General features: G+C 50.5%; 1 protein-coding gene across 1 annotated transcript; it reads right to left on the bottom strand.

Moving 5' to 3' along the window:
- Positions 1–7: 7 nt before the first annotated feature.
- SREBF2 (sterol regulatory element binding transcription factor 2) lies at positions 8–25,869 on the bottom strand. Its single transcript, XM_049821808.1, has 19 exons — positions 25,669–25,869; positions 21,010–21,396; positions 19,924–20,105; positions 18,643–18,783; positions 16,750–16,971; positions 15,532–15,646; positions 15,142–15,323; positions 14,152–14,344; positions 12,994–13,175; positions 12,048–12,321; positions 10,895–11,064; positions 10,514–10,682; positions 9,844–9,964; positions 8,166–8,275; positions 6,716–6,848; positions 5,988–6,156; positions 4,562–4,747; positions 3,561–3,672; positions 8–2,885 (listed from the first exon to the last, which is right to left on the bottom strand). The coding sequence occupies exons 1-19, from the start codon at positions 25,748–25,750 to the stop codon at positions 2,665–2,667; spliced, it is 3,351 nt and encodes a 1,116-aa protein (XP_049677765.1). The 5' UTR covers positions 25,751–25,869; the 3' UTR covers positions 8–2,664.

The raw sequence follows: 25,869 nt of genomic DNA, 5'->3' as shown, positions 1-25,869 counted from the left end.
CAGGAGGTGGTGGCAACATTCGCCTTTATTAGGTAACAGATGCTCAGGAGCCCTGGAACAGGGTTTTCAGACAGCAGATATGTTCCCCGGGGAACCTCCCCACCACCAGTTGCACCTTGTATCACAAAGCACCCCTACTCCAAACTCCATGTGGATAAATAGACTTTCTTCACATAATCCATAAAACAATTTCCTCCAACCCGCAAACAAAAAAAAAGTTACAGTATATACACACACATATAAAAAAAGTTGTAGGGACAGACGGGCAGCAAATTTATAAACAGTGTAGAAAAAACAAGGCAAAGATCCCTTGCCCTAGAAGGGAGAGAAGTACCATCTGTGGGTGATGCCGCTAGCTACCAGGGTTTCAGCCCAGCAGCCTCCCATGCCCAGCCCAGCCTGTACTCCCTGCAGCCCATGCCCCAGGACTAGGTCCACGGTTCGTGACAAAGTAAAGCCTCAGCATCTCCCTTTTCCAATTACTAAAGCACAAAACCTCCCACGCATTGGATGCAGATCTGGGGAAATGCAAAATAACTCTGAGGTTGTCACAGGTAAGGACTTTCTGTATTTTAGGAAAAACCCATGAGCAAGAAGACAGTGTGAGAGCTACTTAAGAGGAGAAAAAGTAGGAGGGTGCGATCACACACACACCCCCTCCCCCCCCCCCCCCAAATAGGATCCCTGATAAGCTAGGAAACTTGGGAGGGGTAATCCAAACCCCCCAAACCCAAGAGCTGTTCTGCACACTTAGGCTCCCTGCTCAAAGCAGACGTGGCTGCCATCAGAGCATGCCCTAGGCTGATCGAAGACAGGCAAGAGCATCCTCAGAGGATGAGCTCACCTCCGACTGGCAGTGGGAAGCAAGGGACCACCCCTGCCTGCCAGTGGGGCAAGCAGCACAGGCTGCCAGCCATCGCGGCTGGGCGTGCACCAGCTATTCCCCAAATAAAGCAGGGGAGAGAGGGAAGCATCTCCTGGTCCCTACACTGTTGTTTGCAGCTATAGCCCACGGCCGCTGGGAATGGGCTTTGCTGAGAGATGGGTTTCTCCTGGCCCCCATCTTGTTGAAGCCAGGCAACTCCAAGACTAGCACTGTGTTCAATTCCCACAGCACATGAAATCCCCCTCCCAGATGCCAAAAGACCCCATGCAAAGTGAGGTCTTTGCCCCCATCTTTTTCCCTTTATTTTGGAAGGAGCTCAAGCTCTCATGCTCCTCTGCAAAAGCCAGATACATGTAGAAGCTTCTTGCAAAACAGCCTGAATTCTGATTTTGCAGGAGTCAGGCTGTAAGGGCTGACTGGGACAGGATAGGATTGGGCTGCTGCCCTTATGTAAATGCTTCTAGCTGCTGACACGGAGCACACACCAGTTATGCACAGGGAGAAGCAGCGATGCCCGCCTGCCAAAGGCTGGTTTCCACATTTGCACGAGAGGGCAACTGCTTTGCACTTCTTTGGAGAGATGCAACAGGAAAGGCAGAGAGAAAGAGGGCAAACTGTTCCCTCCCTGTCCCCAATCCACCTCCCCCTCTTGAAAAGTCACAGGCAATTCAACACCTGCAAGTCAAACTGCTCTGAATAGCAATGGTAACAGAGCTGGGAGACTCACACCCTGAACCAGTGCCTCCCAGTCCCTGGAGCTGCTCAGGAGCTGTTGAGCAGTTGGAGAAGGGAAGGAGAAACACCTGAAGACAAGTTCTGGGACTGGGAGTTGAGTAAAATAAAAAACTGTTTCTAAAAAATTGTTTCTGCATCAACAACAAGGCACCAGAGCAGCATTTAGCCTTTGCACCGAGTGCAGGGTGCTGCACATCCACCTCTGCTGCCACCCAGCACTGGATGACCAGGGATGCCCCGGCCTTCTACAAGGCTCCGCTTCTTGTAGGCTGCCACAAACCCAGCCCCTGCCAAAAACCAGAGGGAGCTATCACAGAAAGGAGGTGCATGAAGTGAAGAGGAAGGGAAATCTGCTGCATTGTTCCCTATGGTTTTGTAAAGCCACAAACACTCCTATAAAAAACCTGTATAAAAACCGTAGAGAAATTTGCCAGGCAGTACTGGCCCCATGTAATACTCTCAGAGCACCTCTGTAAGTTGGGTCTAGGGGCCTTCAGTTTCCTGACACACAGCTCAAGGAAAGCTGGTGCCTTCCTCCCCCCCACCTCGGGAACAGCCCGAGTCCAGTAGCCCCGTGGGGCAAGGCTTGAGCAGATCCTCTGTCCCCCCAAAGGTTCCTTTCCGCAGAGGTGTTTGGGAAGAGAACAAGAGGCCCCTGAGGACAGACCCAGGGTGTGCCACTTCTCTATGCCTTGGGCTTGTGGGCTTCTCCCCCAGCAGGGATGGAGGCTCCAGGTCGGGGCAGCGCTTCCCAACAGCCCCGGGCACGGTCACAAAAACCACAACTAGACAGATTCCTGCTGCAGTGCCTGAGAACAAGCAAGGGGGCTAATAAAGCTAAACCTGGGGCAAGGTAAAAAAAAAAACAACAAAAAACCAAAACAAAACCAAAACCCACCCTCCCTCCCTCTCCCACCCCATCACGATCCCACCAGCACGGCCCTAACCTAGCACTTTTTTTTTTTTCCTTTTAAGCTCCAGAAGGGAAGTCTAGGCTGACAGTCAGCCAGGCTGTCTTTACATGAGGCGGCCCCACACCAGCGTTAGGAGGCAGCGATGGCCGTGCCCCCACTCAGCTTGACAATCATCTGCTGGCAGTCGTTGCAGGAGCGCTTGTCCCCCACCTTCTCCAAGGTGCGGGCAGCCTCAGCCAGCAGCACTGCTCGCTGGCCCGGGGAGGAGAGGAAGGAGAGGGGGAGATGGCGGCAGGCCAACAGGATGGCTGTGGCTCGCTCCCTCTGGCCCGGCAGGGTGTCCAGCTCACCTACATGCAAAGAGGAGGGAAAAAGCTCACAATGAAGCTACCACCTGCATGACAAAACCCCGCCATGCAGGCCCTCGACTGGCACCAGTTAGCACAGGCATCCCTGGCTGGCATCCCCCAGCTGTGCCAAGACTGAGGGGCTCCCTGCGGATCCCCAGGCAGCTGCTTTAGGCTGGCAGGGGAGAACAGTCTGAGCTGGAATCAGGCAGGGACTGGCACTCCTGTCTTCTACAGAGACAGTCCCTTTCACTTCACTTCCTAGGGCTCATCCCAGCACCGGCACACACATCTGCCCATTTCCTTAAACCCCCAAGGGATTTTTATAACCAGCGGCATGTCTCTTGGCTCTCCCCTTTAGGATTCCTGGCTTCTGCCTTTGCACTGACCGCCATGAACTCTGCCAAGCTTTGTGCATGCGTGGCTGGATGACAGCGCATGTTTTCTAGCTTGTTCGCCGACACCTCCAGCCAAGGGGTTGGCAGCTCGCATTAGCCAGCTTGTAGAGAGCATGGCAGAAGCATCGCCGTGAGCCGTAGGCTGACGGGAGCTCGTTATCCTGAGCCTCAGACATGGGGAAGACACTGTGCATCGCAGCCATGCCCTGCCATGTTGCCTGAACGCTGCCGCCTCCCAGCCCCACAGGCGGTGGGTCGCTGCCGGGGCCCTGGAGCCCACCTTGCTTGCTGCTCTGGGGGGTGCGTCGCCTCAAGCTGTGCTCCAGCAGCTGGTGGGTGCGGGTAGGGCTGGCACCCGCCATCAGGCGCACGGTGGCCTCGTGGAGGAAGACCTGGAAGGGAAGGCGGGATGGGGGGGAGAGGTGGGCTGGCATGGCTCGCGCTGCGGCTGAACTCACGTCATCCCTCAGCCACTGCCATGTCAAGAGCGGAGCACTGACGGCTTGACAACAACAGAGACCCACTTCCGTGCTTCTCCCTGATCTTCCCACCTGTCTCTGGGGAATTTGCAGGTCAGGGCAACTGCAAAAAGGGGGAAAAAGCTTTTGACATGTAACTAAATGGCCTGGAAAGGGGGAAGAATGAGAGCAGGGAACAGGGCAGAAAACAGGACAGCAAACCCTGGCACTGTGGCCTAGGTGGGCGTCTCACCCCAGGCTGCTAGTGCAGCACTCTCACAACAGCATCAAACTTTGAAATCCAGAGTGTGGACAATACCAGGACAATGCTCTTGGTCCAAGTATTAGACTACACTTCCTCCACAGAGGCTTAAAGTTAAATGGTCTAAACAGAACAGAAGTGGGGAAACCCCCCAAAGAAGCACCTGGTACTCTACAGGTGCAGGTGTCTGACCCCCCAGCTACCTGCAGAGCCAACACGGCCAAGGAAGCCTCCTTCCACAATCCCTGGAGGGACTGACCAGGTCTGAAGCCACATTAAAGGACAGGATGCCATAGTATTTGCTTGGCAATACAGCCCTGCTGATGGTTTTCTAGGCAGAAACTAAAATGGGCACCTCCCCACACACACCAGGCTCCCACAGGAGCCCCCTTATCACCCACCAAGAGAAAGTATGGAGGTCCCTGGTGGCAGACCATCCTACCCCAGGTGTCCAAACTGCTCAAGCCCACACCCCCGCCATGTTTCCAAGGGCTGCTTCCCTGTTGCCCCCTGGGAAGGGCTACAGCTAAGCTGAAGCAGGCAAAGGATGCAAGCCGTCACCTTGCGATAGGCAGGCCTGAAGCCATGGGCCAGCTTGCGCAGGCTGCCGAGGTCTCGCTGGAAGCCTGTCAGCTCGGGGGCCGAGGCGTGGTAGGTCTCACCCAGGGCCTGGCTGGCGTTCGCCTGCTTCTGCCACAGGCTGGTGCGGAGAGAGAGCAGCAAGTCACAGGCCAGCAGCTGGATCATCTGCAAGAGCCAGGGGGCCCAGGCACACGTGCCAATTAACACAACCCATCAGGTGAGTAACAGGTCATTTGCTACACAGCTGCTGACACGGCCCACAGTAGGACGGCTGCAGCACCCCCAGCCCTCCCAGCCAAGTCGCCCCACCAAGACACACCAAAAGGCACAGGACTTTGCCTTTTGCCCAGGCAGCATCCCTGGGGCTCAGCACCAAGAGGTCTAGCCTCAGGAACAAGTGCTAGGCTGTGCCCAAGGAGTGGCTGTCCCCTCCAGGAGGGATGGCATCCCCAAAGGCTGACACTGACCCCACTCCAGACAAGGCGTGCCAAGGGGATATTGCACCAGCAATGCCCCAGCTTTCCACAAAGGCTTTCCTGCCCAAACAACGATACTAAATAATGGGAAAGAGCAAAGACAGCCTTGCTACCTGCAGAGGGGAGGAAAAAAAAAAAAGGGAAGGGAAAAAAAAAAAAAAAAGGCAGCCCTGACACAGCCCACAGCAGCTGCCCAAATCCCTTCTCCCCATCTGCTGCTGCCCCCCAGCACCACTCGCTGTCCTGGCTGTTCTTAGCAGACCCTACCCGTGCTGGCGAAGCGGCGAGTGCCTCTGTACTGCACTGCAGAAACATTGCACAGTTACTGCCACAACATGCAATGCAACTACAATGCACGACAGCTGCCACCCAGGAGCGACAAAAGGGACCAGAACAGTGTCCCATACACCGTGAAGGGAAGCTCCAGCTCTAGGTAATCCTGGAAAGAAGAGAAACAAGCCCCATACAAACTCAGGAATAGCATGGCAGTCCCACTTCTGCAGTAGAGGGTTCAAACACTCATGAGTGCTGCCTGAAACAGAGCAGACTTGACTTAATGATGTCCTGCTTTACAGGTGTCAGCAACATCATCTGGAGGATGGAGATGGATGCTTTCCATGGGCCAAATTTGAAGTGGTCAAAGCACAAGAAGGGGGAGACAGCTACTGGCAGGAGAGGAGCGAGAGCTCAGCTATCTGAGATCATGCCCAGGGAAATGATGTTGTACTTGCAGCTCTGCTCCTCCAGACAGCAGAGGCACAAAGATGTTAATGCCCTTTGCAAGGAAAGGGAGGAAGTTTCCCCTCTGCTCCCATGAGACAGAGGCTGGATGGAGAATGCAGATACAAGGAGGAAGTGATATACCTGCAGCAAGACCAACCTTACAACCAAGACAGACCATGTGTTATCTTGGGGCTTATAGCTCTTACATTACTGAGGACAGTGCTGGAGATGCCGCTGCTCATGTTGAGGCTGTTCCATAAGTGACTGCTGGCCCTCTCACAGTGACTCAGGGAGCTCTGCTGTCCATCTGCCTTCCCAGACAGCGAGGCCTGCATAGCTTTACAGACATAGAAGGTGGCTTTCACTAGGGCATTCCTGAAAGAGAAAGAGAGCACTGCTTTTGAGTAGTACCACATCATGCTGCCACAAGGCAGCCCCAGAAGCTGAGCTCAAGCAGCAACCAGCATCAGCTTTCACCCTCCCATCTTCAAAAGCAGAGATATTGTCATTTCTTAGACAGAAAAAAGATGTAAATTGTTCCTCGCCTACACAGACTGCACAGAGAAATGGAAGGAAACTGGCAAAGATGCTTTCGTGCAAAAGAACCAAGATGATGACACCAGCCTTTCCATCAGTGCGTGAGTATTGTTCGATTTTGGAAGGCAGGAGGCTGTGCAATTAGAACAAAGCCAGAAGACATCCCTAAAGAAGCAATTCTGACACTTCCAGTCCACAGCTCTAATATCAGCCTGCAAGCCTTAACCTACACATGAACCGCTGAGCACATTCGCATGTCATATTATTGTGTCCCAGAGCACAAGAGGCGTGCAACTCCAAAGCACAGGTCGGGGTAGCCCTACAGGACAGCGTTAGGGGAAGAGCCACCCCCGTTTAGAAGGAGCAAGTATGCAAAAGTCATACAAGGCCTACGCACTCTGACATCTCCAGGGATTTTGGCATGCGCTCCACTTCTGCAAAATGTGACCTCACAGCCGTGTCGTCCCCTCTGAGCCAACCGATCGCCATAGCCACTGCTGCTGACCACCATCTGCATACCACGTCAGGGCCTGTGAAACAGAATCATAAGCTGCAGCCCAGGAGAGGACACCCAGCTCCTTCCCGCTCAGAGAAGCAAGCAGGTGTCACGTGCCTTTGCCAGTGCCTTCCACCGAGATCAATGCTAACGAGCCCAAACTGACCCCACGGGAATGCAGCCATCCAGGTAAACGCTGAGATGTGCTGTAGGAACACAAAGGAACTTGGCAGCAGGCAAACCCCCTACATCTGACTGCAAGCAGAATTTTGGATGCCAAGTTTGTATTTTGTCAACAGGAACCTACCCCATCTACTTGTCTAGAAATCTGTTGACTTCCTTCTCAACAAGGCTCTCCACTCACCACCCCAAAATAACAACTCCACTCGTATACACTGTGCCTTGACACTAATCACCATCAAGCCAGTAAATCAGGTTACCTATGTAATTTTCTTCATCACTTAACATCCCCTCAAAAACTTCCCAAAGCCTACCTAGGGCCAAAGGACATATGCTCTGCTACTCTGACCTGCTTTTAAATTTCATGACAATATTGACCCAAGTATAGACTTCCCTTTATAGCAAAACATAATCCCTAGAAAAAGAAATATCTAGTTTTCCATCTATGTTTGCTCTACACATTTTAGGTACACCACAGTTAGTCTGTGTCTAAAACTCCAGCAGTGGTCTGGTCACCTGCCAGGTGCTGCCTGTACCAACACCAAGCAAGATGAATACTCCAGCAGCCTGCTACCACCCAAGCCCAGATGAGCGCACGGCTCAGAGGGAGAGTCTACAGCTCTCATTGTCCCACTAAATATGCACCAAGGGACCAAAACAAGCGCCTCCCAATATATGCCTAGAGCTTGCCTACAGCAGGGGCTTCAAGTCTCTGGAGACTGAGGAATATGTGACAGCTGCTGTGAAAGTGAGGTCAACCTGTATTTGGTACAATAGGTAATTAAGTGGAAAAAACCTTCTTGTACCTCAACTGCAACACTGCTATGCTTGTTTATATGCTACACCCTTCCTCTCACTTTGCATTGCCAGGAGCAAGCTCTCAGGTGAGGGCACGGGGTTCAGCTTGGAATATGCCCAGCAATACAAATAACAGCAGCCCCACCTGGGGACGCAGCATTATGATACACAGCCAAATTCACAAGCCTTCCCAGCCACCCTCTTCCAGTCTGAGCTGCTGTACCACATTGTGGTGTGCTGCTGCTCAGCAATCAACTCTCGCTCCAAGGACTGCATTTCTCCTTGCCTGCAGTTTGAGAGGTGGTGGGGAGAGAGGGAACTCGTATCAGCAGTAGTTCCTGCAGCTGGAAGAGCTTCAGTTCTGCAGACTTACCCAGGGCAGACTTGAGTACAGAATTGCTGGCAAAGGGCGGGGCTCCACTCCCCATCGAGTCCAAGAAAGAGTTGAGCAATTTCAGGTACTCCATGGCACCAGAGAACTCGCTGAAACAAGAAGTAAGGCAGACCTTCGCTATGCTGTCAAACAGGAGATACCAAAGCCTGAAGGCATTTCTCATCAGTCACAAGGCATTTTTAAACGACATTGACCCATTGAGCCAGCAGAAAGTTCAAGCTCTACAAGTAACACAACACTGCCGGACTGAAGAGACTGCCCCGAGAGTGGAAGCACACAGACAGATGCTCAGGGAGAAGCAGCCTCACATCTCCCCGTGCAAGGAGACCAGCACAGAACTAGAGACGACCTGGGAGTCTCAGCTCAACTACAGTGATGCTGGACATGACGTACATTACAAGTTGATGACAGGCTCCTTTTCAAACACTGCCTCCAAAAGAGGCTGAACTACACTGCTGTGAGTGACTATTTGCATATACGCAAATATGTATGAATGCAAGTGACAACACGTTCATAGCGTTGGTCAGAGAAAGTCGCATATGCAGCAATGATCTAATTTCCTGGGACATGCTACAAAGGAAGATCTTGAGCTCCTACCCCTAGAGGGAGACAAAAAAAGCTTGCTGTATTACTCAAGCTAGTCCTTCCCATGAGGAGACAGGACTCCCACAAATATACTGACAGTCCACCTCACACAAATCCTGCTACCTTCTCTCATCATCAACAGCAGCATCTGATCACAAGCATTTGTATTGTGCAAGCAATTAGAACTGCTGCTCATTCTCTGCAACGATGCTAGAAAACAGACATGATATTTAAACAACAACAAAAAAAGGCTGAATGTGCAATATTTCCCCTACATAGGTAGGGGAACTGGGTTATCTTCCCACTTGAGGTTTTTACCCACACTTTTTGGGGACAGGATCCTTACAGAGCTTCCCATATATTTATGTACCATTTGCCTGGCACCAGCACATGTGGAGATCAACTAGAAACAGTGCAGAATTGCTGGCAAAGGCTGGGGGTCCACTTCTTGTGGAGTCCAGGAAAGAGCTGGGCATGGGTGAGTAAAAAAAGTTGCTCCAACTCCCACCTATCAGTCCCTTTCATTTGGTCACAGAATTTAGAGGCAATGACAATTTTGGCCGACATCACCTCTTCCCCTCTTGCCACACGTCAGTTTGATTTTTCACTGCTGGTAAATGTGGCACTTCAGGAGAATACTCATGCACAAGGTAGCAAGCTGGTGGGGTCACTCTCTGACATGCCAGACCTTCACACTCTCAGAGCCCTGAACATATGTTCTGGTCTATAGAAGTGGTAGGTGCTTGCTAATTTTAGTGCTCCTGAACATTAAACGTTGTCACAGCAGAGAAAGTGCCATCCATCCAGTCCAGGAATCAACCAGTACTATGCCAGCCAACACCAGAAATCCTTACCACAGCTGGGTTCACCTGTGACTTCAGAGGTTTCAACATGAAGAGGCAGAGCTCGCCCTTCTAATAAGCTGTGGTGGTCAGACTTAACGTTGTCATTTCAAGTCTTTAATAAGGACTAACCACTCAATTTGCCCCAGAGCGCTCAGTCAACAGTTATGAGCTCTGCCTCAGAGCCTGCAGCTGCAGTGAGCAGTTCCCAGCGTAGCACACAAGCTTACCATGGCTCCTCCTCCTCTTGTCCCACTATCTCTTTCCTGGTCTGAGGCTTCACGAGTGAATCCACTGCTCGCTCTAGCAGGTTCTCACAAAACGCCTGATGAACTTGTGCAATAGGATCCGCTAGAGAGGAAGAAAAAAACCAAACCATTTCACTTGCATACTGTGATAGCCACCTCCCAATACAACCAAAAATAAGACTCAAAATGCAGGAGCAAGAGGAAGAACAGCAAAGGGAAATTCTTGACGAATTAATGCAAAGATTTCTAAAGACTAAGTTTTGAGGGCCTTTTTAATCCTTTAATCCATTTATAAAGCTGCAGCCCTTGGTCAAACATCCCTCTGGCACTTCAGCCACTCAGCAAAATAGTGATGACACCGCTCCGAGCAGGATAAACCTTGGTCACCCCAAAGTCACCCCTGACATTCAGGGCCACATCCAGGTTGTGTTCCAGCATATAAAGACACAAGCAAGATAACACAGCACAGTATCCAAAGGGAACAGAACCAGCTCCTGCAGGCTGAGGAGACGTTTCTTAGCTCCACAGCCCCTCTCGCTCATCAAGACCACAAGCAGGGCACCCATACAAGAGCACACTCTCAAACAAGACACCTGGTTTTGTCCCAGAGGTGCACAGACTGCCAAGCACTTGGGACAAAAGCGGCTCTCACCAGGGTTTCTTTGGGTGCAGTACAGGCTCTCTTTCGCAGCAGACTTCACCGTCCAGCTTCGCTCCACAAAAAACTTCTGTCCCAAGGGGTGGCACAGCCAACGCAACGAGTCAGGAATGGCACTCCGCTCCGAGCTGCACAAGCTTTGAGCCTGGCTTAGAAAGTAGCTCTGGGGAAAAGAGAGGCTAAGATTGAGAACAGCATCCAGGGAAAGAGACACACCACTGAGGACAAAGGTCATATCATAATTAAAGCTCATATCATAATTACAGGCCATAATGTAGTTGTAGTGCTAGCAGATGCCCTGAGCTATGCCAATGCCAGCTTGCAGGTCTTCCTAGAGCTCTGCTTGGAGGTGTAATAGGAGAGGAGACAACTCACCGCTAGGAAGCCAAGCTTGCCTCCACAGCGGGTCTTCAAGCCAACCGCAGCCGTCAGGTGGATTTCTGCCATTGTGCTGGGTGGGATCTTTTCTTCCGCGCACTCAGCCAGATTCACCGCACACAGGGCCATGTGCAAGCCAGAGTAAGCTGAGCTGGAGGGAAGTTTACCTGCACCAGGAGGGAAAGAAAAAGCGTTCAACTTCTAATGCAGTAGTACCAGCTACTAAACACTACCGTGATTTGCAGGGCTGCTATCGTAAAGAGACAATGAGAACCTGCTGACGTGAGTTTACAACATGGTATGCCTACTTTGTATTCAGACAACAGAACAACCATAACCGAGTGTTCCCCCCACAGATACCAAGGTTGGCATGTATCCACAGCTTCACTTCTGTGAGAAAGCCCTGTGTAGCTAAACCAGTTAGGATAAAATCATCAGCAAATTTTGTCTTGCTATATTCATCACCATCTTAAAACTGAACTCCTTTGCATTCCACACCTGTACCTACACAGATAACATTAAGGACAAGTACTTATCCCTGGTGGCATGGCTGCAATTCACACAGCATGATTAGGCAGAAGGAAATTGAGCTTGGATTTCTGATGTGCTCAGAGCCTATTAACATTGCAAATTGGCTTGCCAAGGAAACGGCAAAAACAACCGTTCACAAGGAACATTCAAGCACTTCCTCAGTACATGTGCACACACCCAGGTTTTCAAAGCATATCAACACCAAGTGGCAATCTGCACTCTACAGATTCGGAAATCTAAATTCTTCCAGCAATTAACCCCAGCCCCTGCTTCCACATCACGTTCCCAAGTGATAGGGATGAAACAAGCCCGTAACAGCAGCAAAAAGGGACTGCACTCAATCAACAGCTGCCTGGGACAGACTCTCAGCCACCTCTGCAGACTCAGAAACAAGTTACTCAAGACACTGCTGTTGTTTTGCTCATTCTTACAGAGCTCTTTTACTGCATGAACCTGTTGTGTTTTGGTAAGTGGCTCCTAGAATTTGTCAGGCTCATTCCCAACAGCAGCCCTCCCAGAGGAGGGAGGCCGTAGCGCTCTGCCTGTATCCCCCAGGATTGGCTCCGAGCCTCCTCATTTGGCAAAACGAGGACAGCAGATCTGCCACCTCAGCTCCTACCTGTTATGTGGAGCTGATGGAGCTTATGATACGCTAGAGCTGCATCCCGAGCGCTGGTCTTGGCCTCGTCCTCGAAGCCTGCAGTGGCCTCCCTTGCCCGCCACTGGTGAGAAGTCCTCTTCAGCAGCCACCGCACCAGCGCCAGCTTCTGCAGGCTATAGCGGATCACGTTCCAGGACAGGCTGCAGGCCAAGTCCAGGCGGGAAGCTGGCAGCGCTCGGCCGAGTACCGACAGGCAAGTCTGCAGGTTTGACGCGGCTGCAGCAAAATCCCCCTGCAAATAACATGACAAAAGGTTCGACGACCAAAAGCACCATCACAGAGACGCTTTGGGATCTCCTTGGCATTGGGAGGAAGACAAACTGATGTGCAAGCTAGGACAAGATCTTTAGCTGAGGGAAGTCAACATAGTCCCAGTAAACATGAAGGCAGTTTACACCAGCTTCAAATCTGGCCCTACACGTCTCTTTGCACACATGGCTCCAATCCTGCACTGCCTGCGAGACATCGGCACTAGGCGAAAGGAGCTTCCTGCCTTCTCAAACAACCTAGAGGTTTCAGGGTCCCCATATCAACAGCCAAATGCTGCCTCAACAATGGAGAAGACTTCCAAGAGGCTGGAGGACAGCAGACATACAGACACAGCAGAGGCCAGATTATGGACAAAATCCAAGACCTTGCCACCAGAGATTGCTACAAGATGCAGCAGCAAGGAACAAGGACAGAAGTTAAGAGCCTCCTCCAGTGCTGATGTCCATGCATCACTAATTTAGGCTGAGGGAGGAGGGCAATCCACTCAAGACAACCTAGCACCAGCTTCTCTGAAATCAGGCAGGATAATCCCCTCAAGTAATACCATGCTCTTGCAAGTGCCAAGCCACTGCCTCACTAGGCTGCATCCCCCCACTGAAGACGCATTTGATGCAAAACAACAAGTCAACTTTACCCGCGCCAAATCCAGGTCCGCTTGCTTGCGATGCCTCCAGAACGTGACCGATGACCTTGAGTGCAGCCGGGTCACTGGCTCCCCATGCACAAGGAGCTTTACGAACACGCTCAGTACAATCACTCCATTCACGAGCCACAGGATCAGCGTGGGCATCATCCAGCCGAACCAGCTACCCGCATCTGCAATGGACATCCCAAAAGGAAAGTTAAAAGTTAATCTGGACACCAAAAGCTTAGCAAGAGGATGAGCACAGACCCAGAAATATGTCTTGCTATGCTTGCCACATGTGGTATCAACTTTTGCAAAGACTACATTTTAATCAGGAAACACCTGTATCAACAGCTCTTCATCCAAACTCCAAGCCACAACATTCCCAACTAAATCAAAATAGTTATTTTTACAAAACTGATCTATAAAAAATACAGGAGTCAGCACTTGGTTTCCATTGAGTACCTTGTATTCTGATTTTTCTGTCGGATACACCCATGGGTACACTCAATACTTCAGTGTCATTTTCTGGTCTTAATTAAGTTTACAAAGCAACTCCAAGGAAGTATATTTACCAGTCAGGGAAATGACAGCATGCCTACAGAATGCCCTGCCCTCCCCTAAGCTGCTGTGCTCTAAACTGTAAATATTATGGAATAAGTGTATTGAACAAGCCAGTTGCAAGACCCTACAGCAACAGTGTTTCTGAAGTAACTCTTCACCTATTATTTATTACTAAGTTACAAAAATCAGTTACCTTAAAAACAAATATAAAGTGACGGTGCCTCTAAGACTGGTGAGGCATGAACTCCTTTTCAAGGGTCTATCCTGAGAGCTCAGGCTGCTGGGCTACAAACGGGTGCCCCCTCTACCTCACCACAATGAGTAACAGCTGGTTTTGCGCAAGAACGCTGGATGTGGATGTAAACTGGAAGCGCGTCCAAGCACTCTGGGCTGGCTCTCCTTCCACACCCAGCCCTGCAGTTGCTACCCCTCCCCAACCATTAAACAAAGGTTGTACAACTCCCTGAACACACAAAACCATCCTACTGAATCACACCCACAGTCCACGTTGTGACCTGCTGCAGCCACAGCTGGAGATGATTTTTAGGGAGACCACACGTAAACCTGGCCACTTTCTGTGGTCCAAACTACTCTAGTTGTTACCTGACTCAATGGTCAGCACATTCCTGCCAGAGCTGTGGCGCACCAGGCTGTCAGACTCCGGTGTTCCTCGGGCATCCAGGAGGGATGTCAGAGGATTGAAGGAAAGGCAAAGGAACGTGAGAGCACAGAGGAGTATTCGAGAGCGATCCACCATACCAAGGGCCACGGGAGGAGAGTCAGGCTCATCTTTAACCTTCAAAGGAAGGGGAGTGGAGAGAAAAGTAAGAGGAAGAAAAAAAAAAAGCTGCTTACCATTCTGTAGAATAAAACCACCTTCTGCCAAGGGAGGTGTAGGGAAGGAGAAACAGAACATATTTTAAAATTTGCTTTGAAGATCAAGATCAGCAAGAATGCCAGTGAAGCTTTCCCTAGCTTAGTAAGATAAGGCTGAAGTATTTGAGTGCCTCCACCTTCCTTCTGTTCCCAGTCATTTCAGTTATCATTAACCGGATTCCTGGTTTATGCTAGGATTAACCTTTGCTGCCCTTACTCTTTTGAGGATCTCCCAGAAGACCCACTTCTTCTGTGATATCCACAGAACAAACCTGTCAGCCAAAGACAGCTAACAGCCTTCTGTTGCTGTGGTTACTTACGGTCTCATTAACCACAGCTGATGTCATCATCCATTTCCAAGTTCTCCTGCTTTATTCACTGGACATGCATATCCCTGGAAAGCCAGGGGCTCTTTGGGTCATAAACATACACTGTAAGTCCACAGAGACTCTATAGGGGCTGAAGGCTATGTACAGTTCTTCTAGCAGCTGGGGTATGGCTCAGATAATACAGCTCAGGAAGTAGTCTCAATAGTTTAAGAAAAAACACAACACACCCATGCACCTTCCTCATCCTTACAAAGGATCTCTGACCCCTACAGATCTGCTTGCCAGACATCCGCGGGTTCCACTCTTGAGAATTAGGAGAATTTAAATTCTGGCCCTTACGTACCCCTGAAGTAGATGCCTTCAATTTGACAGCTGAAGTCACAAATACCTTTGCATCATCAAGGAGTGGGCTTCCTGGCTCTGAATCAATGGAATAGGGAGAGAAGCCAGCCTGGGATCCTGAGTCAGAGGCTGGAGGAGACATCAGCAGCACGTTCTGGTTGAAGTCATCTATCTTCAGATCCACATCGTTGTCAACCAGACTGCTTAGGTCAATACCCTTCAACAGCTCTGCAAAAATCAGAGTGCACTATATACATGCTTCTCGATCCTGCACCCTGCCAGTGTTACTCAGGTTGGCTCTGTCACCTGGAGTAGCACTGGCCACTATCGATGCCATGTGCGTGTTACCTACCTCTGTCAAGGATAACAAACTGCACGAAGCATCCTACGTTCCTGCTGACTGCCTCCCCCCTGCTGCACAGCCTCCACAACTTACTGTTTTTTTGGTTAGCCAGCTTCAGAACCATGTTCTCCTGCCTCAGCTTATGGTTGGCCTGCTGCAGGTATTTAATGTAGTCAATGGCTTTCCTCAGGACTCCAGACTTGTGCATCTGCGAGGAATTAAGACATACAGAAAGCAGTTTGTTTGAAGAGTGTCAAAGGGTCACTCCTGCTTGTAGGGATACCACAACCCATTGTATCGTGCAGCAGCAGAAAGAAAAGTGCGTAAAGGACCACTCAGCAGCAGCAAAGACACTAACAGTGGGGCATGCTCTGTGGGCAAGGTATCAGACTTTGAAAGACACACAAGGACTGGGGTCTCTCAAAGATCTTATAAAAATAGTACAATGGAAACGGATTAACATCTAAATTACAACAAAGTTCACATCTGTGTTTCAGCCAGAAATAGCCCTTTGAAAGTACCATAGTTTTGAAATGAAGTGGCTCTCTTCTGGGATGGAACAAGCTGCTGTCTGTTAACCATCATTCACTGTTTAATTCCTAGACAAGTGGTTCTCTCCTTGCCTCACTCCCTTGGCCATCCCCATGAAAACACTTGGTTCCAAGTTCAGCTTGTAAACACAAGCCCAAAGTACTATGAAGCCACTGCACATGTAAGCTTCCAATTCCACCCAGCAATAGGAGGTGACTTCACGAGTGCACGTATTTGTACAGACCATGCAAGCTATCAAGAATACTACTCCCTGCTCTGCCAGCATGAGGTAAAGTGAATAGGACAACCCTGAACACATGGTGCGAGAGAGCTTCTAATACTTGAGCAAGCAGGAGTTTTTACAACTCAGTATCTAAAGGAAACAAACTGGAAAGCTCTGTAAACCCTCATCGTTCCTGCAGTCACATGGAAAAGGAAACTTAAATTAAGCAAGCTCTGGTTTGGCAGTTATCAAAACATCCCCTTGGATATTCTACCTAGAGGGCCTATTTAAGTTAGACCTAAGAACAAACACATAAGGTATAGCTTATTTTCAAGAAACAGTACCACTAGCATAGTAAAGTAAACATTTTACAGGTGACTCTTCCTGAGTACAATTATCAAGCTTTCCATCGCACAAGTGTTTCTCACCAGTCTTATGCCAATACACACATGCATACTACTAACAGTTGTATGTCAACTAATTCATTTGGTAGAGCAACAAGCACTTGAAGAGAAAGTGTTTATGATGCTAGATTTGCTCTTATTCCACATCTTTACCTTGGCATCTGTCCCCATGACAAGGTCCTTCAGTTCAATGATCTTGTCATTTATGGATGACCGGTAACGCTTTTCAATGATGTTGTGAGTTGTTCTCCTTTCTCCTTCTTTAGGTGGTTCTGGTTGCTTGACACCCCCAGGAACTTGTTTGATAGGCACCTTTTCTTGTCCCACCATCACTGGCATTGTGGTCAAAATGGTCCCATTGCTCCCAACAAGGGTCTACAAAGACCATGCGTAACAAGCGTCACGAGCAATCAGCCAATTTAGATAAGATTTATGATGGTAAAAGAAAAAGGAATAAACAAAAAAAGCATCAGGAAAAGTTTGTACAGGTCAGAAAAGAAGATATGCCAGTTCCTCCGGTCTTCCTTAGCTGGCACGAGCATTGGCACAGCAGCACAGGAAGAATCTGCCACTCTGCCTCCCACACTGGTCACCGTGGAGTAAGAATGTCTCTTGTTCTCCAAGAGCACCAACACTCTTCTGCCAATACCATGCTCTGTTCATCCACTAAATAGAGGAACAGACCAAGGCTCCTCCTTGCTCCTACAATCCTTACACCGCAAGTGGCCAAATCCACCTTTTCCATGGACAAATAAAGTCATCACATCAGCAACAGGCAATGCTGCTTCCAAACTGGTAATGGCAATGGTAGAAAGGACCCAACTATGGAAAAAACAAACCTTGGCTTGAGCAATGCAGTTGATCTGAATTCAATTAAATGGAAAAAAATAGCTCCATAAGCTATAAAAATGCCTTAAGATGAGGAACTAAGGCAACGAGTGATATACAATGGCGTGAAATGCTCCAACTTGGGCATCTAGATTTAGGACAGACCACCTACACCAAATTAAAGCAGTACCTACTCCGAGATAAAAAATGATGAATCCCACAGAACAGTTGCACAGAGGGGCTTCTAGGACAGTGGGAGTAAAGAAAGCTTAGACTGCTTAACCCAGCAAAACAAGAATAAAAAGGGTACACTTGTTCTCTGAAGTACACCAAGGATCAGAGAAATGGTTATAAAGAGGAAGAGTTATTTCTGTCAAAAGACAGGCTAGCATAAATGAGAATAAACTAGCCGTGAGCAACTTCAGGAACAATTTCGACTCTGAAATAATCTTTTATTTGTGAATTGTGTCTCAGACAGACACAATCACATAAACCTCACCTCTGTGTGAAATCGTCACCTAAAAGCAAGCAGGCTAAAATCTTCAGCTAACCCGGCTGCTAACAAGTACGTAAGAAGCTTACCATGCTATGCAAAAGAAGTCAAAACTTAAGTCCAGACTTGCAAGTTTATCTCCCCAAGTAAATATCTGAACAGAGATATCTGTTCAGAATGTACAAGATCATAATAAACGTGTCTTTGGGGCCACAAGTCTCTCAGAGTTGATAAGAAGTGGAGGCCATGAAGCACAGCTGCCACCTCCAATGCATGTACTGAATCCTCACTGCAAATGCCCCCGAAAAGTAGCTTAATTAGTTTTCACATTCAACATACTGCTATTAGACACTACTGAGGGGGGAAAAGAAAGTTCCACAGGTATTCTGAGTGAGCTAGCTTTCAGCTTCAAGTACCTTCCAGAGGTCAAAAACTGGATGGAATTTTTAGGTCATATTCCTCTCCTTGTAATACCAAAAAAAGGTAAACAGAAACATGCCCTTGGTCTTTGCTTGCTGGCCATGGGAGGCTGCCAAAAAAGCACAATCTGTGTGTTTAGCCTTGGCAGAAACAGGGCATTACTCACTGCGGACGTGTCTAGAGCAGCCCTCAAACCCCCTCCCGTTCGCACCACTGCAGAATACTAAAGCCCAAATCTCTTCCTCGCATTAAGAGGAAAGGACGTCAGTGAGGAGCGGGAAGGAAGAACGTCATCTGTGTGGTACCTGCAGAGCTGTGGTCTGAATGGGAGCAGCGAGTGCTGTCAGCGCTGGGTTCTGTACTGCGGCCATAACGGGATTACCGTCCGCTTTCAGGGTTGTCAAGACAAGGGAGTCCGTTTTTATGATCTGAGGTTGGACCAGAACCTAGGTGGAAGAGAGTTACAGGTGAAGGGGAGAGCAGGCGCATATTTCTCTGCTGATCTCTGTAGCCAGACATAAGCGATGACAGAGTTGTAACTTTACATCTCAGTGGATGGCAAAAGAGCAGGGCGAGTATTTCTTTCATCTTGTGCCCTGCATCACCTGGATAGTTTTTGTCGGCCCCGGATGCAAACTCTGACCATGAGGCAGTCTGAACAGCACTGGAGGGAGGGGAGCAGAGGAACCACCAGGACATTGGTTTCCAAATCAGTCACCAGAGGTAAACAAGTATGTCAAAACACAAAAGAGCTGATGGAAAAGCTCCCTTCCCCTCTCCAATTACACCTATAATTAGCTTGCTACATTAACTGGTTGAGTACTCGGAGTCTAACGTGGCTAGGACAGCCTGCTATGGCAGATACCTGTAGTAGCTTCCCCCCCTCCAATTTCACCACAAGGATCTGTACCATGAATATCAAGCAGATCAATACCAACTGTAAGTTATTTTGCCATAACACAGCTTGCTCTTATTTTTTTAAATACCTTGACTCTCAGAGAGCACTACAGATGGCACAGTACAACTGAAGCAGAGCAACCTTGTCATATTGAGAGAGTCCCCTAGCCAAAAACATTTTTATATAATACAAAGACATACAAGACTTTCACTCTTGTGTATATTTTAAAACAAAAATCACACGACGCTGTAGCAGGAAAAAGATCAAAGAAACTGTGGCAGAAGAATTGGAAGAAAACATTCCAGTATCAGCTGGCCCTTATAAGACATGGTAGAGATGGTGGACTTGCAAAGAAGCAGGCAAAAGTCAAAGAAAGCTTGTTCAAGTAAGGTTTCAAATCCAGTTTGACAGCACCAAGTTACAAAAATATTTTGGACCAAGCTTGGTTATAAAGGTGTTTTAGTGAAAACTGTTTCTGAACGTTGCCCACTACTTGAAGTCACATCACAGCTCACAACAGGGACTCTCACACATGACTTCCATGAAGTAAAATGCTTCTGAAACACGGGCTGACTAGAAATACCTCTCAAGGAAGACTTGCCTTTCCCCTGGCAAGCCAGGAGACCAGACCCTCAAAAGCAATTTCTTCTTCTGCTGGATCCCTGGATCACTCCGCATTTTTACTTACCGGAACTTGCTGGACCTGCGGTGCAGCAACCGTCTGGACCGTGGCTGGCGTTAATGTCTGGATGGTGCCGTTGGCAGCCTGCGTCAGCACTCGCTGGGCCTGCACAGTCTGCACTTGCTGCTGGATGGTAACCGGCTGAACCTGGGAGGATGTCACCAGGCTCTGGACTTGAGGCTGGAGAACTGAAAAGCAGAAGAGATGTCAGGAATAGTCCAGAGACACAAGTCTCCGTTCTGGAGCCTGCAGATGCTCCTAGCTTGACTCCTTCCCAGAGCTTCTCAGTAGGCAGCGTTCATCTAACACATCCCACGTGTTGGGAAGATTCCAGTTCCTTCGGTGCCTCATGCAAGAGGACACTACACCTAGATTAGCAGCTTTCCAGGAGGCACAGAGGATCAGCTAAGAGAACAAAGTCAAAAAACTTTGGTCTGATAGCACAAGACTCATGACTTCAGCGACATTACGCAGGACACCCAACCAGCAGCTGCCCACTCCTGTTGAGCTTGGTGGGCTCTAGGATCCTATCACGTAAGGAATCAACACCTGCTGAAGAGGATCAAGACAACTGGCATTCACAAAGGAAGATCCAATCATCATTAAATATCCCTAGAAGTGTCTCTGCTCAACAAAAGTACTGCACTCAAGAGTTTGGTAGTTAAAAGGCACCTTCATCCTGGACTGCCACGTGGGACAGACTGGAGCTTCAGGGCTGGACCTGCCTCCTGCACCCATCAGTGGGGAGGACAGGCTTGCCAACAACCAGAGGCTTTTCTCAAGCCTCCCGAGAGCCATAGGAGAGAAGGCCATAACAGAGGAGAGCAGCAAGACGACAACTATTGCTGGAAGTCACAAAAAGACTTAAGATGTCATTTATGATGGTTTCTCATGCTCCCCCAACTCCAAAGCAACGTAGGCAGAAGGGACGTGTAAGAAAAGGATTGTCAGGCTTGTCGTGGCTGAGGATGCTTTTGGAATTTGAACACCGACACCATTTATTGTGAGCGCGCCAGGCACGCCCGTAGCCCGAGCACCCCAAAATGGCGAGCGCGCCAGGCACGCCCGTAGCCCGAGCACCCCAACCGCTACCTTGGAAACTCGTGGCTGCGTTCTGGTAGATCACCGGCTGCTGGATGATCCTGGTCTGGGGAGCAGAGCTGAACGTCGGCGTAATCATCACGGCCTGCTGCTGGAGCTGCGGCTGGAGCGGGGGCCGGGGCTGAAGGAGCGGGGCCGACCGCGGAGGGGCCGGCGGTGCTGCCTGCGCCCCTTTGACCGGCAGGCTCTGGAGCTGTGGGGAGGCGGGGGGCGGCGGGAAGGGCTGGAGCTGCACCTGGCTGTACGGCCGCTGCAACTGCGGCTCCAGGGTCCCACCACTGCCACCACTGCTGCCGCTGCCCTGGAAGGTGCCACACAGGTGATCCGAAAACAGATCCGGAAAGTCTCCCGCCTGGTTACTGACGAACTGCAGCATCTCTGTAAAACAGAGGAAAACGCGTTCAATGCCGCTTTATAGCCCGTACGCTTCGAGGCCCGCTGTTATGTCGGGACTCGAAGAACAGTGTGTGTGCACAGGAGGGAGCTCTGGGTCCTTCAAAACCTCCAGAGAACATACCACACCAACCCAACACCTCCAGAGAGAAAACAAGAGGTGGCCGGCAGCGGGGCACTGCTGCCGCTGTTGGGGGGAAAGGCAGGACTCTCCGACAACACTTTCCCAGGCTACAGGGTCCGAGCACAGACTAGAACTTAAAAGCCATCTCCAATACATCTAAAATATTAAAGTCTTGTTCCATCACTGCTTCGGTCTAGTCCTTGCAGAAGGAAGAAACCAAGCACCTCTGCAATTCCAGCACTAACCAGTCTCCCACCCAACTTCTAGGGTGCTTTCAAGCCCCCTATCCTTCCTGCCCCACTGAGTTATCTGGAAAATGAAGAAATGGGATAAGCATTCACCTTAACTTTGCTGTATTTTCAAATGTACTGGAAATTGGGGAAAAAACACTAGGGGAAACAACACTTTATAGAACTGTAGCGGGAGAAATCCATGCATGTGCTTAAACCACCAGAATAACTTTTTGCTGTTGTTTTTTTGCCTATTTATCCCCTGCCTGCAATCATTGCGCAGCAGTTTCTCTCCATCCCACCTTCTCCAGGATTTTATCAGCCCACATCACGAGGCTCCTACCGCAACACTATAGCTCTCCCTCACAGAGGAAGAAGTTTCACAACCAAGAGATCATTGTTCATAAGTGAAGCTTCCTCTTCCATCTAATCCAACTTAATGCAATTATGCATCCTAAGCTACCTGAACGCTTCCCCTGATCTGTGTGTGGGCGGTGGCATGAGAAGTCAGACATCCTTTCCCACCCCAGGATCTGCCCATGCTGCTCTGGCTCTTCCACAGCTTTCTGAAAATAGGAAGAAAGGGAGGGGACCCACAAACATAATGGAGAGTTTATAACTAAGTAATAAATCTGGGTTTAGAAAGTAGAAAATAGATTTCTGATTTATAGGAAAAAATACGGCAAAGGGCCCCTTACACCAGGAGCTTTCTTGTCCACAAACCTGAAGGACGTTGCTGCTGTGGTTTATGAAGGGGGTTCAAAGAAGCAAACTTTTCACAAAATGTTTCCGTGGAAATTGTCCCAGCAATAAGAGGGCTATTAATTTCCTTCTCCAAAATGCTACCCACACACATTATCCCATTAATTTGTCTGACACTCCTGAGACAGAGCAAAGGGATCATCCCCCAAGCCTCTTGCTCCCTCAACAAATGTTTTGCCATATTTCTATATTTCTACGATACTACTCTTCTTCCCCTCTGACAGCAATCACTCCACATCCTTATATACATTTAAGCATTGCCCATGACCATTGCTCTTCAGACTTCGAGTCTGTTGGATGGAGGAGATGTGCCCTCCTGACCTATTTACAACCTGACACTAAGTAGGGACACGCGGTTCCCCCGGCACGGAGTGCCGGCTGCCCTCCCGGACTGGCCGGATCAAACCTTTGTCTCCAATTTTAACTAGAAGAATGAAAGGTGTTTTTTTTTTTATGCAATGCCTCAGTAAACTTTCACAAAACATTACCGGAGCAAGGAGGGCTGTTTAAAGATTAACACTTCTGCATAACATCTAGATGGACATTAAGCAGCTTTTCACCCTCCAACCGGCCGCAGCTAAGACCATCCCAAATAACCCTCAACATGATAAACTTGATAATCCAACTATGTACTTCTCAAACTTTTCATTTGATGGCACTGCTATTTCACTATCAGCACTACTGCTATAAACACATATCGGACAAGGTTTGCTCTGGAAGAGTAAATTCCAGTGCGAGAGCCAAATTTCAAGTACTGTGTTTTAAAGAACATTGTGCTCAACACCGCAGATTTAATATCTTATTTAAAAAAACTACTCTTGCTCTCACAAGTTAAATCACATCCTTATCACAGACATAACTTTGACTAAATGCAAAAGGTCTAAAGATTAATTTTAAAGAATTAGACTGCCAGGGAATCAAACCCACCTCTTTTAAAGTGCCCAGGAGCTTTCCTAGTAGCAACACAAGAAAAATAAAAAGCAGGAGAGACAGCAACGTCCAAAATCCAAATCTCTGCCTTTTAAAACACCTTCACCCACACAGAGAACAGAGTGAGTGTCTACACTAACTGTTAGGAAGCTCGGGTGCTTTTGGAGGACAGCTATGGGTGCTAAACGCATCACCGCCAGATCACCCGCACCCTCTGTGCCAAAGAGGTCTTGGCCCCTAACGCAGAGCAAGATGTTTCTGCAGAGAATCAGCCCAGCCCAGCCCAAGGCTAACCAACACCAAGGAGGTCTTACAAAACCGAGCCCACAGACAACTTCTGCTGTTCTCACGCGCCCAGCGCCCGAATACCTGGCCGAGAGGCAAGGGCTGGGCTTTGGCTGCCTCTCCCAGGCGGTGGCTCGGCTCTGCCGCACGCTCCTGGAGACGCCGTGCTTTGAGAAACGGAAAGCGGTGGAGATCCCAACCTTGACGGAAACAACCCCTCTGCCCCAAACCCAGACCTGCTTCGCGCCCGCGACCGACTCAGGCCTCGCTCTCCGGCGTTATCCAGCGGCATCCTGCCAGCGGGAAGGTGCCCGCGCCCAGCAGAGGAGTTTGCGACGGGGCAGTAGGCAGAGCCAGAAGCCTTTGGCTCAGCGCCAGGACCCCCCCACCTAGAGCACGACCCTGGAGAATGCCGACATCCCAGAGCAATCGCCGCATCTGCCTGACCGACAGGCATCGTCCCTCCTCCACCGCTGAAGCCGTGCAGCCAGCGGTGAGGGTCCCTCAGCCTGAACGGGAGAGGAACGCCGAGACCTGCCAACAAGATGACTTAGAAACCAAACCAAAACCCTTGCAGAACTTCCAACCCTGAGCTGAACCCCTGTCAGAGCACAACAGAAGCAGGGTTGTCGTACGTTCCCCCCCCCCCCCCCCCCCGCCAGAAAATCCAGCCCAGGAGCTGGGGAGGAAGGTGAAGCTCTTTCTCCGAAGTTACTCATCGCTCTGAATCACACCTCCCCAGGCACACTGCAGTTCAGAGCTAGCTCCAGGTTCATCGGGATTCATCTCTGTTTCCGTACGGATCCCAAGAAATCATTACAAGGTGCCAAAACAAGAGCAAACATCACCTTCGATTTGCACCGGCAGCTTTATGAGGGATAGCTAAGCGCCTTACATTCGCATAAGGTATAGTCTTCTTTTACATGCGATAAAGAAAAAAAACAAAAGGGGGCTATGAATTTTGCTCCTAGGTAGACTGCAAATCAATCGCAATTATAAGCTTAAAAGCACTCGTTTAATTTTATCCCCCAGCTGCTAAACAAGAACGCTTTAGGCATCACCCCCCCAGAGCCGAGCCCTGTTCGGGATTACAGCCGAGCAGAGCGGGGCAGCCCAGCCAGGTCCCCGTCACCGGCCGACGGCAGAGCTCATCCAGAAATGATATTTTTAAAGGCTTTTCCAGGAGCTGTTTGGGAAGCACTAAAGGTGGCGTCACACGCGGGTGCTTCCTTTTGTCGCACTTGGGTGGAAAACAGGGATTTTCTCGTGGGTCTGAGCTCTGGCGTCGACGCGGTGAAGTTTTAGGATGACACGAGGTGGGGGGAGAAGCTGAAGCGGTTGGAGACGTTCGGCGGAGGAGGGCTCAGCGGCACGGCCCCCCCCCCAGGCAGGGAGCCCCGGGAACGCGCGAGGGGAGCCCCCGCAGCGCCCCCGGCCCGCGCAGAGGCCAGGCCGTTACTTTCTCCAGTCCCCCCCCGCGCCCCGGCAGCGGCCACGGGTGGAAGAGCCCGGCGGCTGCGGGGGCTCGGACACCCCCCCGCTCCCCTGGGGGCTCCTCGCGGTGACCGCCCCGGCGTGGCTCAGCCCCACGGAAGAGCTCCCCAGGTGGGGCTGGCCAGCGGCTGCCGCCCTCCCCCCCCCCGCCACCGCCTCTACCCACGCGGGACGGGGGGCTCCCGCGCGCTGGAAGCCCACGCCGCGTGGGACGCGCACCCCACGCGGCGGGGCAAGGCGGTGCGGCCCCCCACGCACCGAGACCCGAGAACCACCCCACCCACGCACCCTACCCCCCCTCCCCGCCCCGGGCGGCATCAGCAGCCCCGGACCCTCGCGGACACGCGGGGAGGCAGGAGAGCCCCCCACCCCGCGTGGGGGAGCCCACGCGCGCCGCCTTCCCCCCCCCTCCCCCTTTTCCCCGGCGCCCACCGTCGATGTCGCCCAGGGTGAGCTCGTCGCCCAGCTCGGTCAGGCTCTCCATGTTCTCCACGCCCAGCTCGCCGCCCTCCATCGCGCAGGGGCCCGCCGCGGCCGGGCGCACCGGCGCATGAACGCCCCCGCCGCCGCCGCCGCCCCGGCCGCTCAAGCGGAGGCTGCCGGCGAGCGCCGCCGACCCCGCGCCATCTTGGG

This window comes from Accipiter gentilis, chromosome 18, assembly GCF_929443795.1.
Source record: "Accipiter gentilis chromosome 18, bAccGen1.1, whole genome shotgun sequence".
Taxonomy (NCBI): domain Eukaryota; kingdom Metazoa; phylum Chordata; class Aves; order Accipitriformes; family Accipitridae; genus Astur; species Astur gentilis.
This window is presented reverse-complemented; position numbering and strand designations above follow the sequence as displayed.

Coding starts and splice junctions, on each gene's coding strand:
- SREBF2 (XM_049821808.1), bottom strand. CDS start 25,750: ATGGAGGGCGGCGAGCTGGGCGTGGAGAACATGGAGAGCCTGACCGAG. Junction 18,784..19,923: donor CGCAGGTCCAGCAAGTTCCG/GTAAGTAAAAAT, acceptor TCTTCCACCTAG/GTTCTGGTCCAACCTCAGAT. Junction 6,849..8,165: donor TGTACTCAAGTCTGCCCTGG/GTAAGTCTGCAG, acceptor TCTGTTTCACAG/GCCCTGACGTGGTATGCAGA.